At 38.5% G+C, this 25,872-nt stretch overlaps 2 protein-coding genes and 1 pseudogene across 11 annotated transcripts in view; 2 read left to right on the forward strand and 1 right to left on the reverse strand.

The window, feature by feature from the left end:
- appbp2 (amyloid beta precursor protein (cytoplasmic tail) binding protein 2) overlaps positions 1-9,981 on the forward strand; it is a 92,299-nt gene extending 82,318 nt beyond the window's left edge. Inside the window, exons 12-13 of the mRNA XM_080210490.1 lie at positions 1,367-1,532; positions 8,410-9,981. Coding sequence (XP_080066616.1) covers positions 1,367-1,532; positions 8,410-8,663 — 420 coding nt within the window. The 3' untranslated portion in view covers positions 8,664-9,981. The remainder of the gene's footprint in view (positions 1-1,366; positions 1,533-8,409) is intronic.
- LOC145357654 (U2 spliceosomal RNA) lies at positions 441-602 on the forward strand (annotated as a pseudogene).
- Positions 9,982-16,457: 6,476 nt separating the features above from the next.
- LOC145357363 (uncharacterized) overlaps positions 16,458-25,872 on the reverse strand; it is a 76,338-nt gene continuing 66,923 nt past the window's right edge. For all 10 annotated transcript variants that reach the window (XM_080210655.1, XM_080210658.1, XM_080210656.1 and 7 more), the window contains 3 exons: positions 25,590-25,713; positions 18,041-18,213; positions 16,458-17,956 (listed from right to left, as the gene is read on the reverse strand). In XM_080210655.1, coding sequence (XP_080066781.1) covers positions 17,891-17,956; positions 18,041-18,213; positions 25,590-25,713 — 363 coding nt within the window. In that variant the 3' untranslated portion in view covers positions 16,458-17,890. The remainder of the gene's footprint in view (positions 17,957-18,040; positions 18,214-25,589; positions 25,714-25,872) is intronic.

Below are 25,872 nucleotides of genomic sequence, written 5' to 3' on the forward strand. Positions count from 1 at the left end.
TTGGCAAGAACATGCAGTTGAAGCCAAGATGCGATTAGCCTTAATCCTAATGAATGACAGAGCAGGCTGAATTGCCCACTCCTGCTCCCAGTTCTTATGTTTTGGGTCTTAAAAAAAATTGAAATTTGCAATAGGTAGGACATTTTGCAGGTTCTGTTCTTGGATTAGTACATTCCCTGGGGATTGGTTTTAGCTATGCCCCAGATATCGATCTCAGCTGTCACTTTGACTAGTCTAGCAAAGTTGCTAATGTCTCCTGACAAGTTTGTAGTTCTTGTGTGGCTTTGAATGCTTTGTGTATCAACTGCCCTATACTCTGAATCTTATACAAGTGAATACAATCTGCCACAATGTAACAGATGCTCCTCTTTCTATTCTGGCCCAGCTAATAGATATATTTTGCAGTAGCTGCAGTCTAATTTTAGTTCTCATGTGTAACCATCACTTCTCGGCCTTTTGGCTAAGATCAAGTGTAGTATCGACATGCTGTACTTGGTTGAAGTCATTAGATTACATTTTAGCTTCATTTGAAGCAATTTTTAAAAGTGGCATCTCAGCCTTTTGGCTAAGATGCAATGAGATTAAGCCTTGGAAGAGGAGGTATGCCGACTCCAATCAGCTTGGATCATGTAAACACAGCTTCATTGAATTATCAACTTCTTACAGTTGTCAACATTACAAGACGAAAAGCTAGGAGGCAAGAAAAGGAATAAAGCTAAGGATGAAGATTTCATGTAAATAATTGTAGACAAAAATGTCATCAATGGGCTATATTTCTTGTGTGAAATACCTGTAATTGTAGGTAAAATGTGGTTGTACCATGTTCAAAACTTGACAGTTTTGTTGGTATCCATTTTTGAAATATTACCCACATTTGATTGAGCACTAAATCATCAGACCATATGGAAGAGTTGTTATTTAAAACTTACTTGGTAGCTACAAATTTCAAGAAGAGATGTAGAACCAACAGCAAGAATAAATAGAGCTGAAGTTATTTGTTCCATTTACTTAGGTAGATTAAATTTAAGAAATGTTGTAGTTGCCTGCTGGCTGTTCGCTCTGGTGGATAAATGAATAAATCCAAGTCATCGTTATTGGCTGTAAAATGGCATTCCTAATGCCAAACCACGAGAGTGCCAGTATTGAATCTTCCATGCTGCTTGGCAACATTTAAAACTGATGGCTTATAGTGGCATATTGATGATCTATTAGAATCAATTTTGCTCCCATGGTGTTAAAAAAAAAGCCCTTTCCGCAGGTTATTTTGAATTTTGTCATAGGCAGTGCTGAAAATTTACCTTCAGAGTATTCACTTCATCTTTATAATTAGCAGAGTTATTACTAATACATTTTATTGTTTCCATAGGAAGCAGAAGAAATGCACATAAAAGCAATTCAAATTAAGGAACAACTCTTGGGCCAAGAAGATTATGAAGTGGCACTATCGGTTGGACATCTTGCATCTCTCTATAACTATGATATGAATCAGTTTGAAGATGCTGAAAAACTTTACCTACGGTCAATAGCAATAGGTATGTACCATCATCGCTTGAATTTGAGAATGCAATGCTAAAGCAATTTAAACCTGTGTTCGTTGTGTGTAGTTTTATTTAAATGTCTAATGGAAATTGTTATTGTATTTCAACAAATAAGGGAAAAGCTTCAGACATTTTCCTAAATATTTTGAGCTCTTGCATTGTGCTTGGGAGTTCCTTTCATCATTGTTTTCTTTTTCTCATCTAAGTGCTGTCTCTCAGCAGCATCAACTGAAAATGCAATCTGTGATTCCATGTGTTTGCTGACAGTGTTCAGCTCTACCTCACCACCACTTTTCTCAACCACTGTCTCTGATTTGTATACTGCTTGTCAGATATCCAGCAGTCAATGAACAGAATTTTTTTCCAAATGAATTTTGGGGTGATTGAAACTACTATTACTAGTCCTCACCACAACATTTTATCCCTTTCCCTTGCAACTGTGAGGCAGAGCCACACTGAAAAATAGGTGCTGTATTTAATCAAGATGAGCTTCTGACCTCTTCTGCTCCATTACCAGAATCACCTATTGCTGGGTCCATAACATAGACCAACTGCACACTAACCTCAACTCATGTGCTGCAGCAACCCTCATACATGCTTTTCACGGAATTGTTACAGTGCAGGAGACAATTCAAGCCATTGTGTCAACACTGGCTCTCCAAATGAACATTGTGTCTTTTCCCTATACTCTTGCACATTGTTCATTTGGAGATGATTATTTTAATAGAAGCATTGTGTCATTTCCTTGTCTTTTCCCCCATATCCTTCCACATTGTTTCTATTCAAATAATTATCCAATGTCCTCTTGAATGCCTTGATTGAACCTGCCTCCCGTGCATTCCAAGTTCAAGCCAACTTGCTGTTCTCATATATGACATTTGTTCCTTTTGCAAATCGCTTTAATCCAGTGGCCTCTGTCTACTCTGTCCAGTGCCTACCCTGCCCCACTTCATGATTTTGAACATCTTATCAAATCTCCTGTAAGCCTTCTCTCCAAGATCAATCCCAACCTCTTTCTTTCAATCTTTCTTCATCACTGAAGATTCTCATTCCTGGAACCATTCTTATGAACTTCTTCTGCACTCTCTCCAGTGTGTTCATGTGATGCCCAGCACTGTGCACAATACTCCAGCTGGGGTTTAACTGATGTCTTGTATAAGTTCAGCATAGCTTCCTTGCTCATGTGCTAATTAATGAAGCTCAGGCTACTATATTAACAACACATCATTATCACCTTCATTAACCAGTCTATTACCTCTTCAAAAGACTCCAAGTTAGTTTTGTTTTGGTCGCCGCACTTGCGCAAGGATGTTTTGGCCTTGGAGGGAGTGCAAAGGAGGTTCACTAGGCTGATACTGGAGATGAGGGGGTTGGACTATGAAGAGAGACTAAATAGACTGGGTCTATACTCGCTGGAGTTTAGAAGGATGAGGGGGGATCTTATAGAGAGGTATAAGATAATGAAAGGGATGGATAGGGTAGAGGTAGAGAGATTCTTCCCGCTTAGAAAGGATAGCAGGACTAGAGGGGCACAGCCTCAAGATAAGGGTGGGGGGGAACAGTTTAGATTGGAGTTGAGGAGGAACTTCTTCACTCAAAGGGTGGTGAATCTCTGGAATTCTCTGCCCGTTGAAGTGGTGGAGGCTACCTCACTAAATATATTTAAGTCACGGGTAAATAGGTTTTTGACAGACAAGGGAATTAAGGGTTATGGGAAGACAGCAGGAAAGTGGAACTGATCCACTTCAGCTCAGCCATGATCTTATTGAATGGCAGGGCAGGCTCAAAGGGCTAGATGGCCTACTCCTGCTCCTATTTCTTATGTTCTTATGAACCCAATTTCTTCTTCTTAAAAAAAACCATGCTGGCTCTTCCTAATCAACCCACGTATTTCCATGTGGCTACTAATTCTATCCCAATTAATTGTTTCTTGAAGCTTTCCCACTACTGAAGTTAAACTGACTGGTCTGTAATTGCTAGACTTATCCTTCTAACCTTTTAAGGCAAGACGGCATTTCCTCTGGCCTCTTCCCTGAGTCTAGAGAAGACTGAAAGATTATGGCTAATGCCGTTGCAATTTCCACTCTCATTGGGTCTCAGGGCCTTGTCAACTTTCAAGTACCAACAGTTATCCAACACTTACTCTTTACCAATTTTGAACTCTTCTGATGAAAGTTTCCTGCTTGTCACCATGGCCTGGGTAGCATCTACCTCCTTGGTAAAGATATATGCAAGGTGTTCATTTTAATACCTCAGCAATGTTTCTGCCTCCATGTATAAATTCCCTTTTAAGTCCTGAATCTCACCTACTCCTCCTCAGACTACGCTACTACTATTTATATGCCTATAGAAAACTTTTTTTACCACTAGGCTTGACTTTTCCAATGCTGTTCTGGCTGGACTCCTTTCTTCCAATTTAGACCAACTTGAATTCATCTAAAACTTTGCCCCTATTCACCTAACACCCCCTTTTATGTGTCAACACACACTAGTTTCAGCAACATTTCATTTTTCGAATTCCTGCACTTGTTTTCAAATCCTTTCATGGCGTTACTCCTCCATATCTACGGTTCCTATTTCTATAACCTGCTCCAGCCCCAATAATCCTCAAAGATATCTGCATTTTTTCCAATTTTGCACATAGAACACTACAGCACAAACAGGTCCTTTGGCCCACAAGTTGCGCCGATCACATCCATACCTACCAAGCCATAGAACTCTAACTTCCAATCCCATTAAATCCCATGTACTCATCCAGAAGTCTTTTGAAAGATCCCAGCGAGTTCCCATCTACCACCACCGACAGTAGCCGATTCAACTCACTCACCACCCTCCTGAGTGAAAAACTTACCCCAACGTATCCATTTTTAGTCATTCCGTTTTTCCACACTAAAGGCTTGATAAAAAGCAAGTTATTGTTGCATAAGGGCAAAAAGTCTAATTTTAAGGGAAACAAAACTTTTATCTTTAAATGAGTAAATCTGCTATCATGCTGTAATGATTGATGATTGCACTTTTAGTTTGGAGATCACAGTGAGTTGTCCATCATGTTTTCTGCCTTCTCCAGAATATTACACTATCAGGGTTTATAGTACAAGGTTAAATTAATTTATTTACATTTGAAACCATACATTGAAGCAATATGCAGCAAAATAGTAGAAGTATCCAAGATAGCCAATGTCAGTGCTAATTCTTTTTAACAGTTGCTGTGAAGTGCAGTCTCCTGGTCATCTGTTCATTTACTTGCTTTTGATATCTGACATGTATTGAAATCTGAACTTCACCTGCTTGACATTGACTTGAATTAACATTTAAGAGACCTGTTCTCTTTAAAGGGACCAATAACCCATCCTACCTCCACATTTGCCATACTTCTTGATTAGTTTTATTAGGGACAGTTTAAAAGTTCTTGAGGGCAATTAGAGATGGGCATTAATTTCTGGTTTTGTCATTGATATTCACATCTCGTGAATGAGTTAAAATAATAAAGGAAAATAACTTCCATTTTAACTGTTAAGATTTTCTGTATTTAAAATGGGACAAAATTTCTACTTTGATCACTTATTGTAGACTGTATTTTGAAATAAACATTTGGCTATAAAATAAAATAGGATTTTAAAAATGTGCATGGTAATGTTTAGGAACTGGTTTGAACAGTGTATAGCAGTTTTACAGTAAGCTTTGAGACAGGTTTGCAAAATACAGTAAGAAAATCAGGGTTTAATTAGGATTTTTGTGTGCCTGATGTTCCTTTAATCATTGCTCATTCTCTTATCATCAAAATAATTTCAGTTGGTTAAGTTTGTTCACCACTATCTGTCTATGCCTTGCATGAATGGTTGGCTACTTCATATTGTCAGTATCTTCCTTTTTAATACTCATCTATCTATAGTTGTGTCCATATGCGTGTCAAGATTTCTGCACGTGGAACTCTTTTTTTTAAGATTCACAACTACCAGCTTACTTAGCACTGAACCAGAAGATGACTCTCCTGCAGTTTCCTACCAACAATGGCAACAACAGATTTTGAGTTGTTCTGTCCAGACTTCAGAATGTTGTCATCATTGCTTTCACCTGGATGAATAATAAAAAGCACTGATAAAATTTGAGGCTCGTATTTTCTTTTCTCATTCCTTCTTGGAATAGGAGTGTTGCTGGCAAGGTCAGCATTTGTTGCCATTGCTAATTACACTGGAGAAGGAGGTGGTGATCTGCCGCCTTGAACCACCGCAGTGCCTTTAGTAGGGAACTGCAGGATTTGGACCCAGGATATTGCCATGAAGGAATGGCAATATAGTGCTAAGTTGTTGTCTGACTTGGAAAGGGAGTTTCTAGATGATGGTTTACTCTTGTCTGCAGCAGTCTTCAGACTCCAGTCAGTGGAAAGTTTTCCCTTGATTTCTATTAATATTGCAAAAGCTCCTTCAATGCCATTTTTATCAAATGCTGCCTTGACGTCAAGGGCAGTCACGCCCATCCTTGTAATTCAGCTCTTTTGACAATGTTTGGACCAAGGTTACAAAGAGGTCTGAAGCTGAATGGTTCTTTAGATCCCAAACTGAGAATTGCTGACCAAGTGGCACAGTGGTTAACACTTCTACCTCACTGCACCAGGGACCTGGGTTTGATTCCCAGCATGGATCACTGTCTGTGTGAAGTCTGCACATTCTCCTCATGTCTGCTTGAATTTCTTATGGCTGTTCCAGTTTCCGCCCACAGTTTAGTTAGATGCATTGGCCTTGCTAAATTCTCCCCCAGTGTACCCAAAGAGACACCAGAGTGAGCTGACTAGAGGATTTTCTCAAACTTCATTACAGTGTTAATATAAGCCTACTTGTGATACTAATAAATAAACATTAAACTATTGCTGAGTATGCACCATTTGATAGCACTATTGGTGACATGTTCTATCACTTTGATTATAAGAGAGCAGACTGATGAGACATCAGTTAATTAGATTGGCTATGTCCTGCTTTTTTTGAACAGGACATTTCTGGACAATTTTCTACATTGTTGTCTGAATGCCAGTCTTGTAGCTATACTGGAACAGCTTGGCCAAGGGCACAGCTAATTCTTTTAGCATATCTTCAGTGCTGCAACTACTATGTTGTCAGGTCCATAAATTTGGCTACATCTGATGCCTTCCGCCATTCTTTTGATACCACTTGGAGTGAATCAAATTGTTTGAAGACTGGCATCTATCTTAGTGGGAACTTTAGGAGGAGGCCAAAATGCAATATCTATTCAGCATTTCTGGCTGAAGATGGTTACAAATGCTTCAGCAGAGCTTTGATCTAATCCGTTTGAGGGAAAGCTTAGCTTGTTTATAACTTGGTGGCACATTGACTAATATTTTTTTAAATGTTAAGTGTGGAAATTATCCAAGATTAGACAATTCCCCTTTGACTTTTGAACATTTCCTGATCCACTGTGCAATTTTCTGATATCATACAAAATCCGTGTCATATCTTGAAATCATAAAGCCAGCCATTGGACTTTCCATCAAGTCGCAAGTTGTTACGAGAAAAGCTCTGATTTGTTTTGATTTTGGGTAAACCATTTGAAAGTTCACCTTTCTCACATTATTTGTTAAACCTTATTGACTTCATGTCCTGTGTATCATATTCAATTGCATGCTGTATTTTTCAGCAGTTTTTCCACCAGATGCCACTGAGCACCTTCCTAGCAACTAGCTTTTGCCAAAGGTTTATTGATTTCTACAGAAGTTATGTGGTTCAGGCTGTTTGACTCCACTTCATTATTTTGGTTTAGAAACAATATATGCTAAAAACCATCATAACATCACAAATTTTTGTTAGCAAAAAATCATCCTGTAAGAGACCACCAACCATGCTTTCCTTTCTAATGTTCTGAAACATGTTCACACTACTTGTCTCTATTACTATCCCTTTGATATGGTTCCATACCATATTAGTAGTGAAATTATCCTGGTAAAGTTACTTATGGCTTTCAGTATGACTATCCCTCTTATGGTATTGGATATCAGCTACATTATCATCTTCTGAGGTACAGCTTCCCTGCTTATCCAAGTGGACTCAATACATCTCCTATGATGGCTTTTCTTTCATTGTACAGTGGCCTTAACTGTCTTGGTTCCTCTTACTTTTCAACTACAACTATATGTTTTCCCTTGTGACTTTGTTCATAATAAGGGGCGAACTTTCATGTTTGTGATTCTCAATTACTATTTCAATTACAGTAATTAACTAGCTAAATGTCATTTTTTTCCTCAAATTGTAGGTGTGTGTAAAACACTTCAAAGCTCATTCTGCTTAATCCCTATTTTTGTTTAACGTTGCACTCTAAACCCACCTCTTAGCTCTCCATCCCTGGTGTGTCATATTCAAAATTCTCTAATGATCTCACCACATTCTCACTTCTTTCCAATCTCATACACTCTGTTACCTGCAACTCAGACCAACTGAATGTTTCCTGTGCTTCAACCCTTAACCATTAGTGGCAGGACACTCAATGACCTCTCCTCCATTTCTGGAATTACTTTCCTAAATCCTGCTGCCATTTTCTCATCAGAAGTTTCATTGTAAATTTTACCTGTTCAACCAAATAGTCATCCACTTCTCCTAATATTACCACCACCACCACCACCACCACCAACACCATATTGAGCTCTGGTCCACTATCAAACTATGGCTCAAAACTTTGCTACTGAGAGTTTCAATTAAGTTCAATGTAATGTATGTGTAAAGGTTAGTTGCCTTGGTTCAAAGGGAAATTAACCATTTTCATTGCTTAAGTTTATTGAAAAGGCTTGATCATGATTGTGTTACAGTTAAAAAATTGGTCCTGTTTGTTAGGCAAATAAAGTCTTGCATTATGTGTTTGTATGCAGGAAAGAAGTTATTCGGAGAAGGTTACAGTGGACTGGAGTATGATTACAGGGGCCTCATCAAATTGTACAACTCTATTGGCAATTTTGAGAAAGTATTTGAATACCATAACATTCTGTCCAACTGGAACCGCCTGCGGGATCGACAGTTTGCCATCAGTGATGCCCTTGAGGATGTAAATGGCAGCACACAATCCACAGAGGAAGTGGTCAGATTGTTCCTTTTAGCTCAGCCTGCAATTGAACAGGGTTGCTGAGGATCAAACAGGATTAAATTGTCACGTACAGTCTTTATGCCCTGGACTACAAGGGAGAAGCATACTGTGAAACAATCCAGTAACTACACTTAATACCATTAGGGTAATAACTTTCATTTAGGTGTTAAGTTCAGAGGTAAAGGTAATGGAAAAAAATTCATGTAATAGATACAAGACTAGGAAAGAACTGACCAGAAACAGTCGCCGTGGCATGTCATTGTCTAGTAAAGTTTGCAAATGCTGATGACACGGAGGATTTGTCTCGGCACCTGAATGCCATAAACATTGGTTAAAGTGAAGTTATTTTGCAGCTGCAGCCTTTTACAATGTTATTTTAATTATATTTCCAGCCATTTGCTGCTGACCATATTGAATAGTAATCCAACCATTCCTTAATGCATAATCAGATCATTTCAGAATGTGGAAGTGAATTTCAAACATTCATGCCTCGCTGACTTTTGGCTGATTTTTTTTCATCTTGAAAGATGTAGCAGTTCCCTGTGAAGTATGCTAACAGGTGCCATTGCACTGCCTGCCTCCACAGAGTCGCAGTTAGTCCTGATTATTTTGCTGTGTCACCAATTGCAAAGTGACATCCTTAAGGGCACTGTGATAGGTTTGCTGTACATTACAGTATGTCATTATATTCCTAGGTATCTATAGCATGAGTGGCCTTAGTGAGTTTGTTGGAGTGCACATTTTTTAAACTGAAATATTAAAGGATATATCTAGAAGTTGGTTTGTGGTGCACAAGTTCAGTGTTGGATCACTAACTGATGTTTTTAGGTACCATTTGTGTCATCTTTTTTTTAATTCAACTTATATTCCTCTTTGGGAATAATGTTGCCATGTTCTGCATTAAGTGAATAATAAAGTTTTGATAACATTTTGAGGATATGGAAATGAAAAAAAGGTCAACGGTGTTCATTTTATTGCACATTTAATTAAACAGTACTATTTTTGTACTTTCCTGAATTGCTTTGACAGTAATGGCTTAACACTATTACCATATTCAGCCTCTGCTGTTCGAAAGCAAAATGACAAGACAGACACTCAAAAGATACTTGAGCAAGAATCCTTGTAATAGTGCCATGCTGAATTTATAAAATGACATCACAATTTTGTGTTTCATTTTAATAATTCCATTATTTGTGTACAGAAACTTTTAGTGTAACGACATACAGGCTGCAGCGCCCAACATTATGTGCAACCATCAAACCATTATTGCTTATGTTTGTAACAAACATTGTGATATTCTGTAACTGTACTACTATAAACATTATTGATCTGCTAAATATAGTGTTCATGCACAATCTCAGTCTTTGCTTCTCAGTTGATTGTTGAATTAATTTGTATTTTCCATGATGTCTGGATTCATTTAATTAATGTGCAGGGGTGTAACGAGCAGCAAAAGCCATTTCACCTATATTTTGCGCAGGAAGATTTTAAACATGAGATGTTCACAGAAACTGTTCAGAGGTTGGGTTCAGAAGGGGGATGTGAGGGAGTGGACCAGTGTATAACAACGTAAAACTGCCCGTTTACAAATTGTTGTCTCAAAAGCCCTGCTGCTATAGATAAGCTTGCAAAGAGTTATCATAGAACCATCAACCGTAGAATATTACAGCACAGAAACTGGCCTTTTGGCCCTTGGCTGTGTTAAACCACTTTTCTGCCAAGTCCCACTGATCTGCAACTGGACCATATCCTTCCACACCCCTCTCATCCATGTACCTGTCCAAGTTTTTCTTAAATGTTAAAAATGAGCTCGCTTTCACCACTTCATCTGGCAGCTCATTCCACACTCGCACCACACTCCGTGTGAAGAAGCTCCCCCTAATATTCCCTTTAAACTTTTCCCCCTTCACCCTTAACCCATGTCCTCTAGTTTTTTTTCTCCCCTAGTCTCAGTGGATAAAGCTTGCTTGCATTCACTCTATCTATACCCATCATAATTTTATATACCTCTATCAAATCTCCCCTCATTCTTCTATGCTCCAGGGAATAAATCCTAACCTATTCAACCTTTCTCTGTAACTCAGTTTCTCAAGTCCCAGCAACTTCCTTGTAAACCTTGTCTGCACTCTTTCAACCTTTTTAATATTCTTCCTGTAATTAGGTGACCAAAACTGCACACGATACTCTAAATTCAGCCTCACCAATGTCTTATACAACCTCATCATAACATTTCAACTCTTATACTCAATACTTTGATTTATAAAGACCAATGTACCAAAAGCACTCTTTACGACCCTTTCTACCTGTGACGCCACTTTTAGGGAATTACGTATCTGTACTCCCAGATCCCTCTGTTCTATTGCACTCTTTAGTGTCCTACTATTTACCTTGTATGTTCTACCTTGGTTTGTCCTTCCAAAGTGCAATACCTCACACTTGTCTGCATTAAACTCGATCTGCCATTTTTCAGCCCATTTTTCTAGCTGGTCCAAATCTCTCTGCAAACTTTAAAAACCTTCCTCACTGTCCACTATACCTCCAATCTTTGTATCATCAATACTTTTAGCACTTTAGTAGCGTTTAGTAGGAAGCTACCTGGAACAGTTGCTCGTGGTTTTGCCACAAGGGTATAGTTTCAGAATGGTAAAGGACACTCTGGGACAAGTTGGTGTGATCATAAAATACAAAATTGTGGGACCTGTTAATTAGCAGCAATTGCAAAGTATTTATACAGATGTTCCAGGCCATTTTGATATACAACAACCAACTCTTCAGTTGCTAATCCCACCAAATGTGTACACTCTACCGATTCATTTTTCATAGCTGAAATATTTAAGTTATTTGATAATTTTCTTGAGCAACTGGAATAGGGCAATACTGGAGGTTTTATTTGCTGTGCCCTTTTTCCAGTTTAAAAAAAATTGAACAGGAAACCATAATTTGATAAAAATGGCCTGAAATGTTTTAATTTATAATAGTTGCTCTTATTTTTGTCAACAGATTTTTTTTAAACTTCTCAGTTAAAATTTATAGTGTAATAATTGTACATTTGGATCATACTTAAATTGGTTATTTCGATTTAAAGTCGAATAATCGCGTTGATGATGGACCTCCGTATGTGGCTGCTAGCTCTTTTTCATATATTTATATTGTGTTAGTACAATAGAGGAATCGTGAAACATCTGTGCGATATAACGTTATATCTGCTGTGTGCTGTCAACCCTGTCTTGCGTAAAGATATACCGCACCTCCCAGGTAACTTCTATGTTTAATGTGTAGTAAATTTTAAAGTAGAAACACATAGCCAGAAATGTAAATTGAACATTGTTTTAGTTACTTTCCCTGTTTTTTTAAAAAAAGCACAGGAGTGGGGAGGACTCAGAGACAGCAGCACCTTAAAGAACGCTCCAACCTGTGACTTCAGAGTGAACCAATTGTGTTCTGAAAAATACCAAAGTGTGGCGTCACAGGAAAACAGGTAGTTGATTGGTTGCCTTTTAGCTTGTCAGCTTGGATCTTGAATATCTCTTGTGAGGGCCATGAATTGGATTCAATTTGAATGTGTTTTTTGGAACAAACAAGGAGATGGATTTGGGCTTGCCAGGTCCACTTTGCACATCGGCTTTGTAACTTGAATAATGGAAGTTTTAAAAGAATTAAAGTTGATTTGTTGATGAGTATTTCCCTCATTTATCTTTCAAAACTTAGGTAACTTTTTAATTGTAAGGTTTTAGTAATAGTCAAACTATTAGTAAACCTTACAGACTGGCTGGTATTTATGATCTTATCTTAACTAGGAGATCACAATCAGGGTAAGTGGAACATTTATTGAAATGACAATAGAAGCAAACAGGCCAAGAGACAATTAAAATCTAATAACTAAAATAGAGTAAGTACTATAAAAATGATAGGGTGGCTGCAATATTTGGAAGCTCATGGAATCCTGTGTAATTCAAGGCAAACATATGTGAAGTAAATGTCTGTGGCTGGAGGAACTTCAGGACTGTCATTGAGCTGGAGGCCAAGCTGCCAACACTGCAACACATCAGGAAGGGGGAAGTTAGCTGGACATTTTGTTCCAGATGGCGCAAACACCTTTCAGGATAGAGTTTTCTGATTTGGTTCATGGTCAAGAGAGGAGGGTGTGATCAATGAGGTAGAAGTTGAAGCCCTTGCAGATGTCCAACAAATCTGAGGTTCTTGAAGCCTGTATGGACAAAAGCAGGATATGCAGGGAAGGGGAGGGGCAGGATCCAGTTGTCATAGTTTGTGTAGATGACAAAAATATAGGTAGGAGTGGGAAAAAGATTCATGTTAAGAGAGTATGGGCAGCTAGGGGATAAATTTATAAAGTGAACCTCAAAAGGTGATGATTTCTGGATTATTACCTTAACCACCAGCAAATTGGCATGGGATAAATTAGAGTGTTAAATGTGGCTCAAAGACTGGTGAGGGAGAAATGGATTTAGATTCATAAGGCCTGCACTAGTACTGGGCAAAGTATAAGCTGTACCATTTGAGATGCTCCACACTTGAACAGTGCTGGAACCAGTGTTCTCGTGAGTTGTAAAAATTGGGATAGTAGAAAGGTTTTAAACCAAATAGTGCAGTGTGAGGGATTAGGGTTAGGAAAGATTTGGTAAATTAAGGAGGGAGGACAAGACAAGGTAACAGTAAGAGAATCGATAATCAGTGTGGCAGGTTTGTATGTTTTGTTCCTTCCTAACAGTGCGCCAGCAAATAAAGCCAGAGGTTACAAAGAAGAAGACAAAATTAAAGGCAATTCTGAATGCACACAGCACTCTCAGCTCGGTGGATGAAGTGATGGAACAAATGGAAATAAACAGGTATGTTCTAATTGCCATTACAGAGACATGATGCAGGGTGATCAAGGCTGAAAACTGAATGTTTAAGGGTATTTTAAGGATAGGCAAAAAGAAAAAGGAGATAGGTAAGCAGTGTTCATAAAGAATAAGATCAGTACATCAGTGGGGCAAAATCTTAAATTGGAAGATCAAGAATAGATAAAAGTGAAATTAAGACAGAGGAAAATTGGTAGTTTATAGGCTACTAATGTAGGGTATAGTGTAAATCAGGGACATAGTAATCATGAGGATGCGATAGCGATATAGACTGGGTTAATCTAATTAGCACTAATGCTGTGGAGGAGTCCTGAAATGTGTGCAAGATGGTTTTCTAGAAAAATATGTTGAAGAGCAAGCTAGGGAATGAGCTGTTTTAGATCCAGTATTATGCAGTGAGCATGGCTTAATTAATAATCTTGTTGCAAAGAAGCATCAATGGAAGAATGACCAAAATATGACAGGATTTTCATTAACTTTGGAAGTGATGTAGTTCTATCCGAAACTACAATCTTAAGACTTAAATAAATAAAACTGAGAAAGTAGCTTAGATTAGTAACGGAAGTAATAGCAATGGATGTGGTGCATTTGGATTTTTGGAAGGCATTCAACATGGTTCCACACAGGTTAAAATGTAAGCGCATGGGGTTATGAACAGAGAAAAGAATAGAAATAAACGAACAGGTGATGTTGGCAGGCTGTGACTAGTGGGGTACAAGAATCAATGATTTGGATATGGGGACCAAATGTAATACTTCCAAGTCTGTTGATGATACAAAACTAGGTAGGAAAGCAAGTTGTGAGGCGGATGCTAGGAAATTTGGACCAGCTAAGTGAGCGGGCAAAATATGGCGTGCGGAACATAATGTGGAAAAATGCTAAGTTATCCATTTTGGTAGGTAAAACAAAAATGCAGAATATTTCTTAAATGGAGAAAGATTGGGAAATGTTGATTTATCCAATGGATCTGGGTGTCCTTGTTCATCAGTCAGTGAAAGCTAACATGCAAGTGCAGCAAGCAGTTAGGAAGGCAAGTGGTATGTTGGCATTTATTGCAAGAGGATTTGAGTACAGGAACAAAGATGTCTTACTGCAATTGTATAGTCTTGACATACTGGATGTTCCACAACATACTGGAAGTGTGTAGTTTTGGTTTCCTTGACTAAGGTAGGATATACTTGCCATAGAGGATCTGCAATGTATGTTCACCAGACTGATCTCCAGGATGGTGGGATTGCCCCATTAGGAGAGATTGAGGAGACTGGACCTGTATTCTCTTAGAGTTTAGAATAAGAGATGACCATTGAGCCCTAATGTAGAATGGATGTTTCCCTTGGCTTAGAATTATGGGACACACTGTCAGAATGAGCCATTTAAAACTGAGAAAGATGAATTTCATCACTTGGGGTGATGAATCTTTGGAATTCTCTACCACAGAGGGCTTTAGAGGCTCACTCGTTGAGTGTATTTAACACAAGAGATTGATAATTTCTAGATATCAACTATATCAAGGGATAGATGATGAGCCATCATCTAGTTGAAGTGTGGAACAGGCCACTCCTGTTCCTTTTTCCATGTTCCCCTCCATCAAAATTGTGCTCTTCTCCCAAGTCCTGAGATGGTCTTATTACACCACAAGGCAAAGGCTTACACTATGTAGTAGTAATTGCTGTGCTTTACCTAAATATTACCAGGTATTTATTTTTGATAATGTAAATTGGAGTTTGTTTTATGGTCGCTTCCTGCTGTTGCCCTGATTAACTGGCCCAAGCCTCAATCATACTTATAAGCACACAGATTTTTTTTTGTTTGTGATCCGACAATTATTTTGCAGTTAAGAATTTTATATAAGCAATTTATTGCAAGCCAATGAAGCAGAATGTTAAATCTTGTTCTGATCAGTCATATCTTCTGCAATAAGCCTATCTATTGTACATTTAGGAGTTTGGGCTAATGCACTATTTTGATACTAAAGGAGTCCCACAAGCAGGACTACTTCCAATTTTTTTAATTCCTTCATGGGTTGGGAACATTGCTGGCTGGGCCAGCACTTACTGCCCATCTCTAACTGTCCTTCAACTGAATGAAGTTTAGAAGTCAACCATGTTGCAGTGGATCTGGAGTCACATGTAAGCTAGACCATGTAAAGATAGCAGATTTGCTTTTCTAAAGAACATTAATAAAGAAAATCAATAATGGCTTCATGGTCATCATGAGACCTTTGGTTCCTTTTTTTTTAAATTCAAATTTCACTAGCTGCCTTGCTGTGGGATTTGAACCTAGGTTCCTAGAGCATTGCCTGGGTCTCTTAATCTAATTCAATATCACTACATCATTGTAATAAGGTACATCACCCTGTAGCTTTTGCATATTTCCTCGTGTCTTTTTGTCAAAGCTGTGACAAGGAAATGTAGTTTGCAGAATCATTGTGCAAATGGGTTAACTAGCATTTAGTAGAACTCCAGATCAATCAAGGGGTCTGAAATTATGAGCAGGATTTTATGGCCTTGCTTGACCCGAGACCAGAAAATCCCACTAGAGGGCAGCAGACCTTCCCACTGTCTGCCCCTCTTCTGCTCTGATTCTAGGGGCGACTGGGGCAGTACAATTCTGGCACGTGTATTTCTTAATCTTCAGGATTTAGTAGTGTTTTACTAAGGATGCAGCTATTTGTCAGAAATTGCTACTTGTACAATGAAGCATACTCCGCTGAGCATCTATGCTTCGTCACAAGAGCAGAAGACTATTCCCTGCTTTAATTTTGGGAGACGTGAAACTACATCAAATGTTTTCTAGTTGATCAAAAAATGAAATGTAGTTTTAAATAAGAACCCTGGTGGTTCTGGTGACAGTGTTGGGGTACAAGAACAGAAACCACAGAAGTATGTTATGCAGACTGACTAGACACCTATAGTTTTTCTATTTTGGCATTAGCATGTGTTTCATTCCAGATGTAATTCTTTTGACACACAGCTTTTATCAAAAAAACTTTATTTAACAATACAGTTTTATTGTAACACATTAATTAGCTTAACTCTTACCAACTGAAATACTTAAAATGACAAAATACAATTCTTAACTGTTAACCTACCAATTTGAGCAATATTCCTCATTAACTAATCTTGAAGAGATTAAATTTGATAATCCCCAAGTTTGTGCTTGTTAATGGTGCTACAGCCTTTGAACAGTTCTAGAGCGAGAGACACACACAGACAGAGGGCCACCTGTCTTCTGACTGCACCAAATAGTAACCTCCAGAAAGTGAAACAGAAAAACATCTTTTGCTTCTTTCAGGACCAGGCAGAAACTGACTGTATTTAAAAAAGGTGTGTTTTCTCTGCAAGCTCAGTTCTGCTATTCACATGAATCAAGCTAATCAGAACCCTAATCTGAAACCCCAGGGGAAAAAACAATAATGCATCAATTCAGTTTAAAACAAACACACATCCTTAGCTAAAATCAAGCATTAGCCCACATTCTCAGCATGTGTGTAGCCTGGTGCAGACAATTCGGCACTGTGCAAAACAGCTGAATTTTAAACATACCTCTCAAGAAACAGAAAATGAATATATTTCTTAAAGTCACCGTATCATCACAACAGCTGGTAGCTCATTATGACGCTGTCTTGCACCACTTTGTTATAGGCAAATTGGATCCGACCTCTGAATTTAACAACTTTAGCGTCAATTCAAGGCAAAACTGACACACATTGAAGTTCTAGTGTAAATCTAGTTTTGAAATATCCTTTTGCACTAATTTAGAGTTGCATAATGTGAAGTAGCTGTGTATAAGTAGGTATCTGAGGTGATCTCAGTTTGGTCTAGAGTGCTCAGAAGTTGCTACTTTGGTGCAAAATGAAAGAGAGAGCATATCTTCATTCCAAATTATCTTCCAGTATGATTTTAATTAATGGATTATTTAAATGGAAGATAGGATGTTTGCATTAAAAGAACTTCCTCTTCTCCCCAACTCAATTTGCTGTTTTGATTTCAATGAACAGTATGATCCTCATGTATCAACTCACCCGTAACAAAAACTTTTAGAACCTTTAACAAAAGAAGAAAGCAAGTATCTCATGAATGTTTCAGTTGAAACACAGGAAACTCTTAAAAAAAATCCACAAATGTGATTTGTTGATTGGCTTAAGAAAATGGTTCAAGACAGAGGGGGAAAAAAATGTAATCATATCTTTTCTTCCCCCTTCCTACAAACCCCTGCAAAAAGTGGGGTGGGGGTGGGGCAGAAATTCTCCCAGTAATGCACAACCTATTTCCAGTGAGAACTTAGATCTTTTTTATATTACAGGATCCAGTTACCTTGAAATATTGCCTTCCTTCTGTAAATGCTGAATTACAAAAAAAAAGTTCCTGAACAACACAAATTGTCTTCAGTGCTACAGTCAGTCCATTATTTTCCTTGGGTTTCCTTCTCATTTCGTATGAGGTACGTAACGTGAATCCATATACACCAGAACTATAATAAAAACAAAAGTTTTAAAAATAATTGCTCTTGAAAAGTCACTTTTTAATTTAAAAAATGTCACCTTCTTTCTCTTACCTCCACAGCCATACATAAAAGTCTTCCAGCAACAAGAAATATGGTTACAATCCATTGCATTGTATAAGGCATCAGAAATGCTGCTGATAGAACTTGATTGTGATAACCGTACAGCCATATAGGAAGTACATGTAATCCGAAGATAGCAAATGCTCCGACAGGAGTCTTAAATCCTGTAGATAGGATAATACATATTTTACTATGATGTAATTTCACAAAAATACAAGCATTTTGTAACTTGACTTTGAACTTGTATTCAAATATTCACCAGAGCTACATTCAGATGTCATTAAAAATGTAATATTTTTGGTCCAATAATTAGAACAATAGTGTGGATCTCCTGAAAAATTTGTAAATGTCAATCCAGACCAATCTATTTTCATAAATTCTCACATAGGAAAATAGGAGAGAAGGCAAAATTGTGAAGGGAGGGAGAGGGATGAAGTTGGGGAGCACATTATAGTCGACTAAAGAATTTGATTGAAAACTTCCTGAAAATCAAAAATAATAACGTTATCACACCATAATATAACCTGTTGATGAAAATTAGAATTATCATTGCAAGTGCAACTCATTTGCTGATGTGCAATAAGATTATTTTCTGCATTCTTTCACGGGACGTGGGTGGTACTGGCAAGGCCAGCATTCATTGCCCATTCCTTATTGCCCTTGAACTAGGTAAGTTGTTAAGACAATTTCGGAGAACTGTTCAGAGTCAGCCTTGTTGTTGTGGATCTGGGATCACGTGTTGGGTAAGTACAGCAAATTTCCTTTCCTATAGGACAGGGGTGTCCAACTGTGGCCCACAGGCCACATCCGGCTCAGAGTTTGGAGACCGCTGCTATAGCACATTAATGAATCAGATGGGCTTTTGCAACCAATGGTTTCATGGTCATTCTTCTCTGAAGTATAACAGTGCAAATTAGTAGTCGATTAACCTCTTTATTTACCTAACTTATTATGCAAATTATTTCATAGTATAGCCTAATGGTTCCTTTTTGTATGTCAGTGTTAATTTTGTAGAATACCTTTTGACTTGCAGATGATCTGATTTTATAATTCTGCTGGTAAACAGAAATGATTGAGAAACTGATAACCCTGAAGAAAGTACAAGTCAAATAGGCACAGGCTAATTACAGTAACCTGTGTTTATTTGATCATGTCAGGGACAGGGTAGAAGTGAGGAAACTTAAACAATGGATGACCCATCTTTGAACATTTGGTAGTGATAGGAATTCCACAATTAATGAAATAAGGAATTTGGGTTATTGTGGCTCTTACATTTAAAAAAAACAAAAGCAATTTTGTAAACAAGGGAACTTCCTGGTGGAACCTGCAAATCTGAGAAAAGAGACATTTATTCCATGACGTGTGTACTAGGGTGCACATTTAAACACTTTATTGAAGCAAAAAAATCCAAAAGGAAAGGTGCACCAACCATGGCTATCAAGAAGTTTTTACCAAATTATTTCAGGGGATTTAAGCATTGCTGTCCAAGCCAGCATTTATTACCCATCTCTAATTGCCCTTGAAGGTGATAGTGAAGTGAACTATCCTTTACCACTGCAGTCCATGTGGTGTAGGTACACCCAAAGTGCTATTAGGGTGAGGGGATTTTGACCCAGCAACACAGTGATGATATAGTTCCAAGTCAGAATAGTGTGTAGTTTGGAGGGCAGTGTCTAGGTGGTGATGTTCTGTGCTTGTCCTTTGATGTTGTAGAGTGCTGTTGGAAGAAGCCTTGGTGAGTTACTGAGTGCATCTTGTAAATGGTACACACTGTTAAATTGTGCATCGGTGATGGAAGAAATAGATGTTGAAGGTGGTGGATGGGATGGCAATCAAGTGGGCAGCTACAAAGAACCAGGTCTAGGCATGCCTCATTTCTTGAGCTGGAAACACAACATAAAAAAATTCTCCTGAACACATTCTAGGAACTTCCTCTTCATGCCCTTTAATTATCTAAATAAAGATAGAATAGTTGTAATATGAAGTCCCCTGTTATAAATATTCTTAAATGTTGCATCTCTAATTTCCTTAGAAATGTGTACCTCTATATCCTTCCTCCAAGTTGGTGACCTGTAGACAATACCAAGCAATGTATTTGCACTTTTGTTCCTTAGCTCTAGCAAAATTCTCCAGTATTGCAATGTGCTGCTTAATCAATGCTGCCATCCCTCCCAATTTTCTTCCCTTCCTATCTTTCCTGAACATCTTGTATTCTGGAATGTTTAACACAGTTCTGACCCCAAGTCAGTTCTCTGTAAGAACCACAACAATGTATTTCCACATTGCAATCTGAGTCTGTAACTCACCAATCTTATTCACTACACTCTGCATTCACATACATGCTCATTGAACCTGATTTAGACTATCTCCCTTAGTCTGATCCCACCTATCATATTACTGTTCCTTATTTGACTGCTATTTTATCTCCCAGTATTTTGGTATTCCTCTCTGATATTACCTCTTGATTCCCAGATCCCTGTCAAACTAGTTTAAACCCTCCCTGAGATGACTAGCAAAAAAATTCTGTCCCAGCTTTATTCACCTATCCAGCCTCTTCCTAAATACATCTCCCCCGGGCCAGTCCCAATGTCCCAAGAATCTAAAACCCTCCTTTCCGGACCATCTTTTCAGCCACCCGTTCATCTGCTTCATCTTCCTATTTCTATACTCATTTGCCCGAAGTACTGGAGTAATCCGTAGATTACTACTTTTGAAGTCCTGCTTGAGAATTTTCTACTTTGCTCCCTAAAATCTGACAGTAACACCACATCCCCCCTTCTGCTTATGGCATTCATACTAACACAAACCATGAATGTTGGCTGTTCACCCTTGCCCCTCAGATTGCTCTGTAGCTGGTCAATGACATCCCTGACAGTGGCACCAGGGAAGCAACATAACAATTCACATCCACAGGCTGCAGTACTGCCTATCAATTCCCTTAACTGTCAAATCACTCATCATTATTGCTTTTCCAGTCTTTGTAAACCCCTGTTCAGCTGAGCCTCCATGGTGCCATGGATTTTACTGTGCATTCGTTACCTATCTCATCCATATTCTTGTTGCACAAATGGCTATCCAGGACACACAGACATACTGGAGTTCCCACATAACACAGGGTGTGCACTCGAGGTAAAAGCAGCTCTGCCCTTTTTGTTTTATTAGTTAACCTTGCTACTGTTAATAATTCTTAACAACAATACTAAAACTTTACTGCTATTAATAAACCTTGTACTATTCACAAATTTATTAATACTGAAATCCTAATACTTAGCCCCTTGGGCATGCTCCACCATTCAAATGGATCATGGGTAATCTGACTGCAACTTCTATCCCATATTCCTGCCTACCTCTGATAACCTTTCACCCCCTTGTTAATCAAGAATCTCTCTAACTCTGTCTTTAACATATTCAAGGACTCATAACTCTCGAAGAAATAATTCCTTCTCATCACTTGTTTTAAATGAACTACCTCTTTAGGTTTAAGACCCCTCTTAAAAGTTTTGATCAAATCATCTTACTCTTCTAAGCTTTCGTGGACGCACGCCTCACCTGTCCAACTTCTCCTCATAAGACAACCCACCTATTCTGGGTATTAGTCTGGTAAATCTTCCCTGAACTGCTTCTAACACATCTTCATCTTTCCTTAAATAAGGAGATCAATGTGGTCTCACTAATATTCTGTACAACTGAAGAATAACCTATTTTTGTATTCCATTCCTTTCACAAACAATAACATTCTATTAGCTTTCCTAATTACTTGCTCTACCTGTATACTAGTCTTTTTGTGATTCATGCACTAGGACACCCAGATCCTTCTGCACCCTCTCACCGTTTAGATAAGTTTCTTCTTTATTCTTCACGCCAAAGTGGACACATTTGCCTACATTATACTCTATTTGCCAAATTTTTGCCTACTCATTTAACATATTTATGTCCTTTTGTAGACTCCGTGCAATTTACTTTCCTATATATCTTTGTGTGTCACCAGCAAATATACCTTTAGTCCCTTCATAAGAACATAAATAGGAGCAGGAGTAGGCCATCCAGCCCTTCGAGCCTGCCCCGCCATTCAATAAGATCATGGCTGATCTGTCGTGGCTCAGTTCCACTTTCCCGCCCTCTCCCAAGTCAGTTATTTATTTATTTATTCATTTATTTATTCATCCAAGTCATTTATCTAAATTGTAAAAAGTTGGAGCCCCATTACTGATCCCTGTGGCACACCACTCATCACATCCTGCCAACCAGAAAAAGACCCATTTATTCAAACTGTTTCTTGTTAACTAGTCAATCTCCTGTCCATGCCAATATGTTACCCCCTACATACGGTTTTACAGACTTCTTTTTTTGTGATAACCTTAAGATATGGCACCTTATCAAATGCCTTCTGGAAATCTAATATCCACTGGTTTCTCTTTATCCACAGCACGTGACTCCTTCAAAGAACTCCAATAAATTGGCTGAACATTATTTCCCTTTCACAAAATGATGTTCACTCTGCCTGATAGTCTTTTATTTATCTAAGTGCCTACCTGTAGGCTCTTTAATGAAGACTTGTAATATTTTCCCTATGACAAATGTTTGGCCTATCATTTCTTGCTTTGTGCCTCTCTCCTTTTTTTGAAATAGCAAATGTAACTCCTTTACTCAGTCTAATTGAACCTTTCTCAAATCTAGAGAATTTTGGAAAATTAAAACCAATGTATCAACTATCTCACTAATCACTTCTTTCAAGACCCTTGGACGTAGTCCATCCAGATCTGGAAATTTTCCTGCCTGTAGTCCCAACAACTTGCTCAATAATCACTTCCCTCCCTTCCATTTCCTAATTTACAGCTATTTCTGGGATGTGTCCTCTATAGGAAAGGCCAATGCAATATACCTGTTTAATTCATCTCTCTACATTATTAATTCTTCAGATGCCCTTGACACACCCTATAATAACAAACCTTATAAAAGTCCAACTATTCACTTGTTATTAATACTTATCACTTTTAATCTGCCTGTTGTTCAGACTCAACAACGATTCACACCAGCCAATCAACTTACAACTTCTCTGTGACTTCACATTTCAACTTTTGATTCTGAACATGGCTCTGAACCCTCAGTCTCTTTCTCTTGCCCTTTTTAAGGCCCACAAGCTTTTATCATTAGTCTCCTTAAGTTCCTCATTTTGCATTAAATCTATTCTAAACTTTCATATTTGAGACACAACTTTCCTCCCTGTTGACATTTGTTGTTAATAATGACTGGAAGACAACATTGCTGTGCACATGATGATCTCCAGCACACTGTTGCATGGAAGGGTCCCACATCTTTGTGCCACTTGCAGCCCTGTTTTAGTTGGGAAATCTGAGTGAAGACCAGGCACATTCCTTTGGTGACAGTAAATCAGGGTGACAGTAAATCAGAGTGGCAGCCACTGGGCAATTTTTACACAAACACAGTGCCAACTAACTGAAGAGCCATGTTCCTTGATGGCTAGGAATAGATCCAGTCAAAGAAATCTGATGCTGGTTGACTTCAGGACAAGAATTTCCCCTGTTAGGATTAGTTGATATTTTACATGAACTTAGAGGGTTTTGTTCAAATATTGTTACAATCAAAAAGGGATTTTATTGAAATATCAACATGGTTTTGGCTAGAACAAGCTTATGCTGCAAATCTGCATGCTAATTTAATCTTTCAAAACACTTAATACCATTCACCTAAATTCAGTAGAGATGGCAGAGTCCTTGGGTTCTGCCAGACAGTCTGGCCAATACGGGACAGAGACTTGCTGAAGCAGTTCTTGAGCTTTCATGAGACACAGAAATGGCTTAGCTTCAGAGGAAGAAGTCTGACAACAGTAGGTTTAATTCCAACCGATTTATTTGATAGTAAACTCGCAAGCTTTCGGGGTTTGCCCCTTCGTCAGGCGAATGGGCAAACCCCGAAAGCTTGCGAGTTTACTATCAAATAAATCGGTTGGACTTAAACCTACTGTTGGCAGACTTCTTACTGTGTTTACCCCAGTCTAACGCCGGCATCTCTACATCTTAGCTTCAGAGGGTCATAGCTGCTAATAGTGAATGATCAATGAAGAATAATCTTAGAGTCATTGACAGAATCAGAGATAGAGAGGACAGAAGAGGCCCTTCACCGTATTGAGTCTGCACTGACAAATCTATACGAAATCTACACTAATCCCACTTTGGGCCAGCCTTGAATGTTATGACAGTTCAAGTGCGCATCCACATTTCCCACCACTACTACTCTCTTGAGCAGTGCTTTCCACCATCCTCTGAGCAAAGAAAACATTTCCTCAAATCTGCTCTAAACCTCCTGCCCCTCACATTATTATGCCCCTCATTCCTGATGCTTCAACCAAGGGGAACAGCTACGTCCTATCCACCCTGTCCATACCCCTTAACCTTGTGCACCTCAATCAGGATGCCCTCAGGCTTCTCTAAAGAAAATAACCCAAGCCTATCCACTCTCTTTGTAGCTCAAATGCTCCATCCCAGGCAACATCCTGGTGAATCTCCACTACACCATCTCCAGTGGAATCACACCCTTCCTGTAGTGAAGTGACCAGAAATGCACTCAGTACTCCAGCTGTGGCCTAAGAAGTGATATTCCCTAAGAAGGGAAGTGATATTGAGCAAATTGTTGGGACTACAGGCAGGAAAATTTCCAGATCTGGATGGACTACATCCTAGGGTCTTGAAAGAAGTGATTATTGAGATAGGTAAAGTCTAACAAAACTTTCCTGCCCTTATAATCTGATAAAATGTGAATTGTCCCATATGTGTTCTTAACTAACCTAACAGCTTGTCCTGCTGCCTTCAGGGATCTTTGGACAAGTACCCCAAGATCCCTTTGTTCTAGCAAGCTTTCTAGTGTCCTGCCATTCGAGTACTCCCTTGTATTGTTAATCCTTTCAAAGTGCATCACCTCACACTTCTCAGGATTAAAATTCCATCTCTCATTGATCTGCCCATCTGACCAACTTTGAGCATTTGGTGCAGTACGCAAAAGTTGAAAAAGTAGAATAATTTGGAAATAACCCCGTCTGTATTCTGCTATTTTTAAAGTGGCCGTACCCAAACTGCCTGCTTTTAAATGGAAGGATGTGAGGCAAGTATGTACAGCAAGAGAGAAAAACATAGCCTTTGCCATACTTCCATTTTGCACATTTAGAATGCTGTATGCCTGCCCACGTCCTTCACTTCATGCCATGCATTGTGTATGTCTGCATTTTACTATTCAACTAAATTATTCACGATTTAAATTTTTTATAAGAAAATGTTTTTGTTTTACAAGATATGAATGCTTTGTTTACAACAAAAGTTTACGTATTTGCAGTTCTTGTCCGTTAGGTTTCAAGAAACAAGTCTTTCACGTTGATCATAGGAGGAGATCACTCCTGAAGTTCAGATTTGAAATATCTTGAATCAAATTACATTGTTTGAAAGAGAATTGGAACTTGCAATTTTCCACCAGCATAATTTCTAATTTTATATGTTTTTAAAATGTCATTAAATCAAGATTGTCATACCATTTGCCATGGTTTTCCGAACCCACCAAGGACTATTGCCAAACTTGTTCTTCCAGTCTGCCCCCATGGAATTGTGCGTACAGACTAAAACACACCACTCTAAGCTGCTTATAAAATGTCCCCACTGGAAAACAAAACATTTAAGATTTTTAATAAATTTACTTGCAAACTCCTTTCCTTCATACCACAGAGATCCACATCATAGAAGGAAGCCATTCTACCTAACACATTGCTTTCCTAGATCAGCTGTCCATTGCATTGCTTCTCTCTCATAGCACTCTAT

The sequence above is a fragment of the Carcharhinus amblyrhynchos genome, chromosome 23, assembly GCF_965287045.1.
Source record: "Carcharhinus amblyrhynchos chromosome 23, sCarAmb.v2.hapA, whole genome shotgun sequence".
NCBI classification, from domain to species: Eukaryota; Metazoa; Chordata; class Chondrichthyes; order Carcharhiniformes; family Carcharhinidae; genus Carcharhinus; species Carcharhinus amblyrhynchos.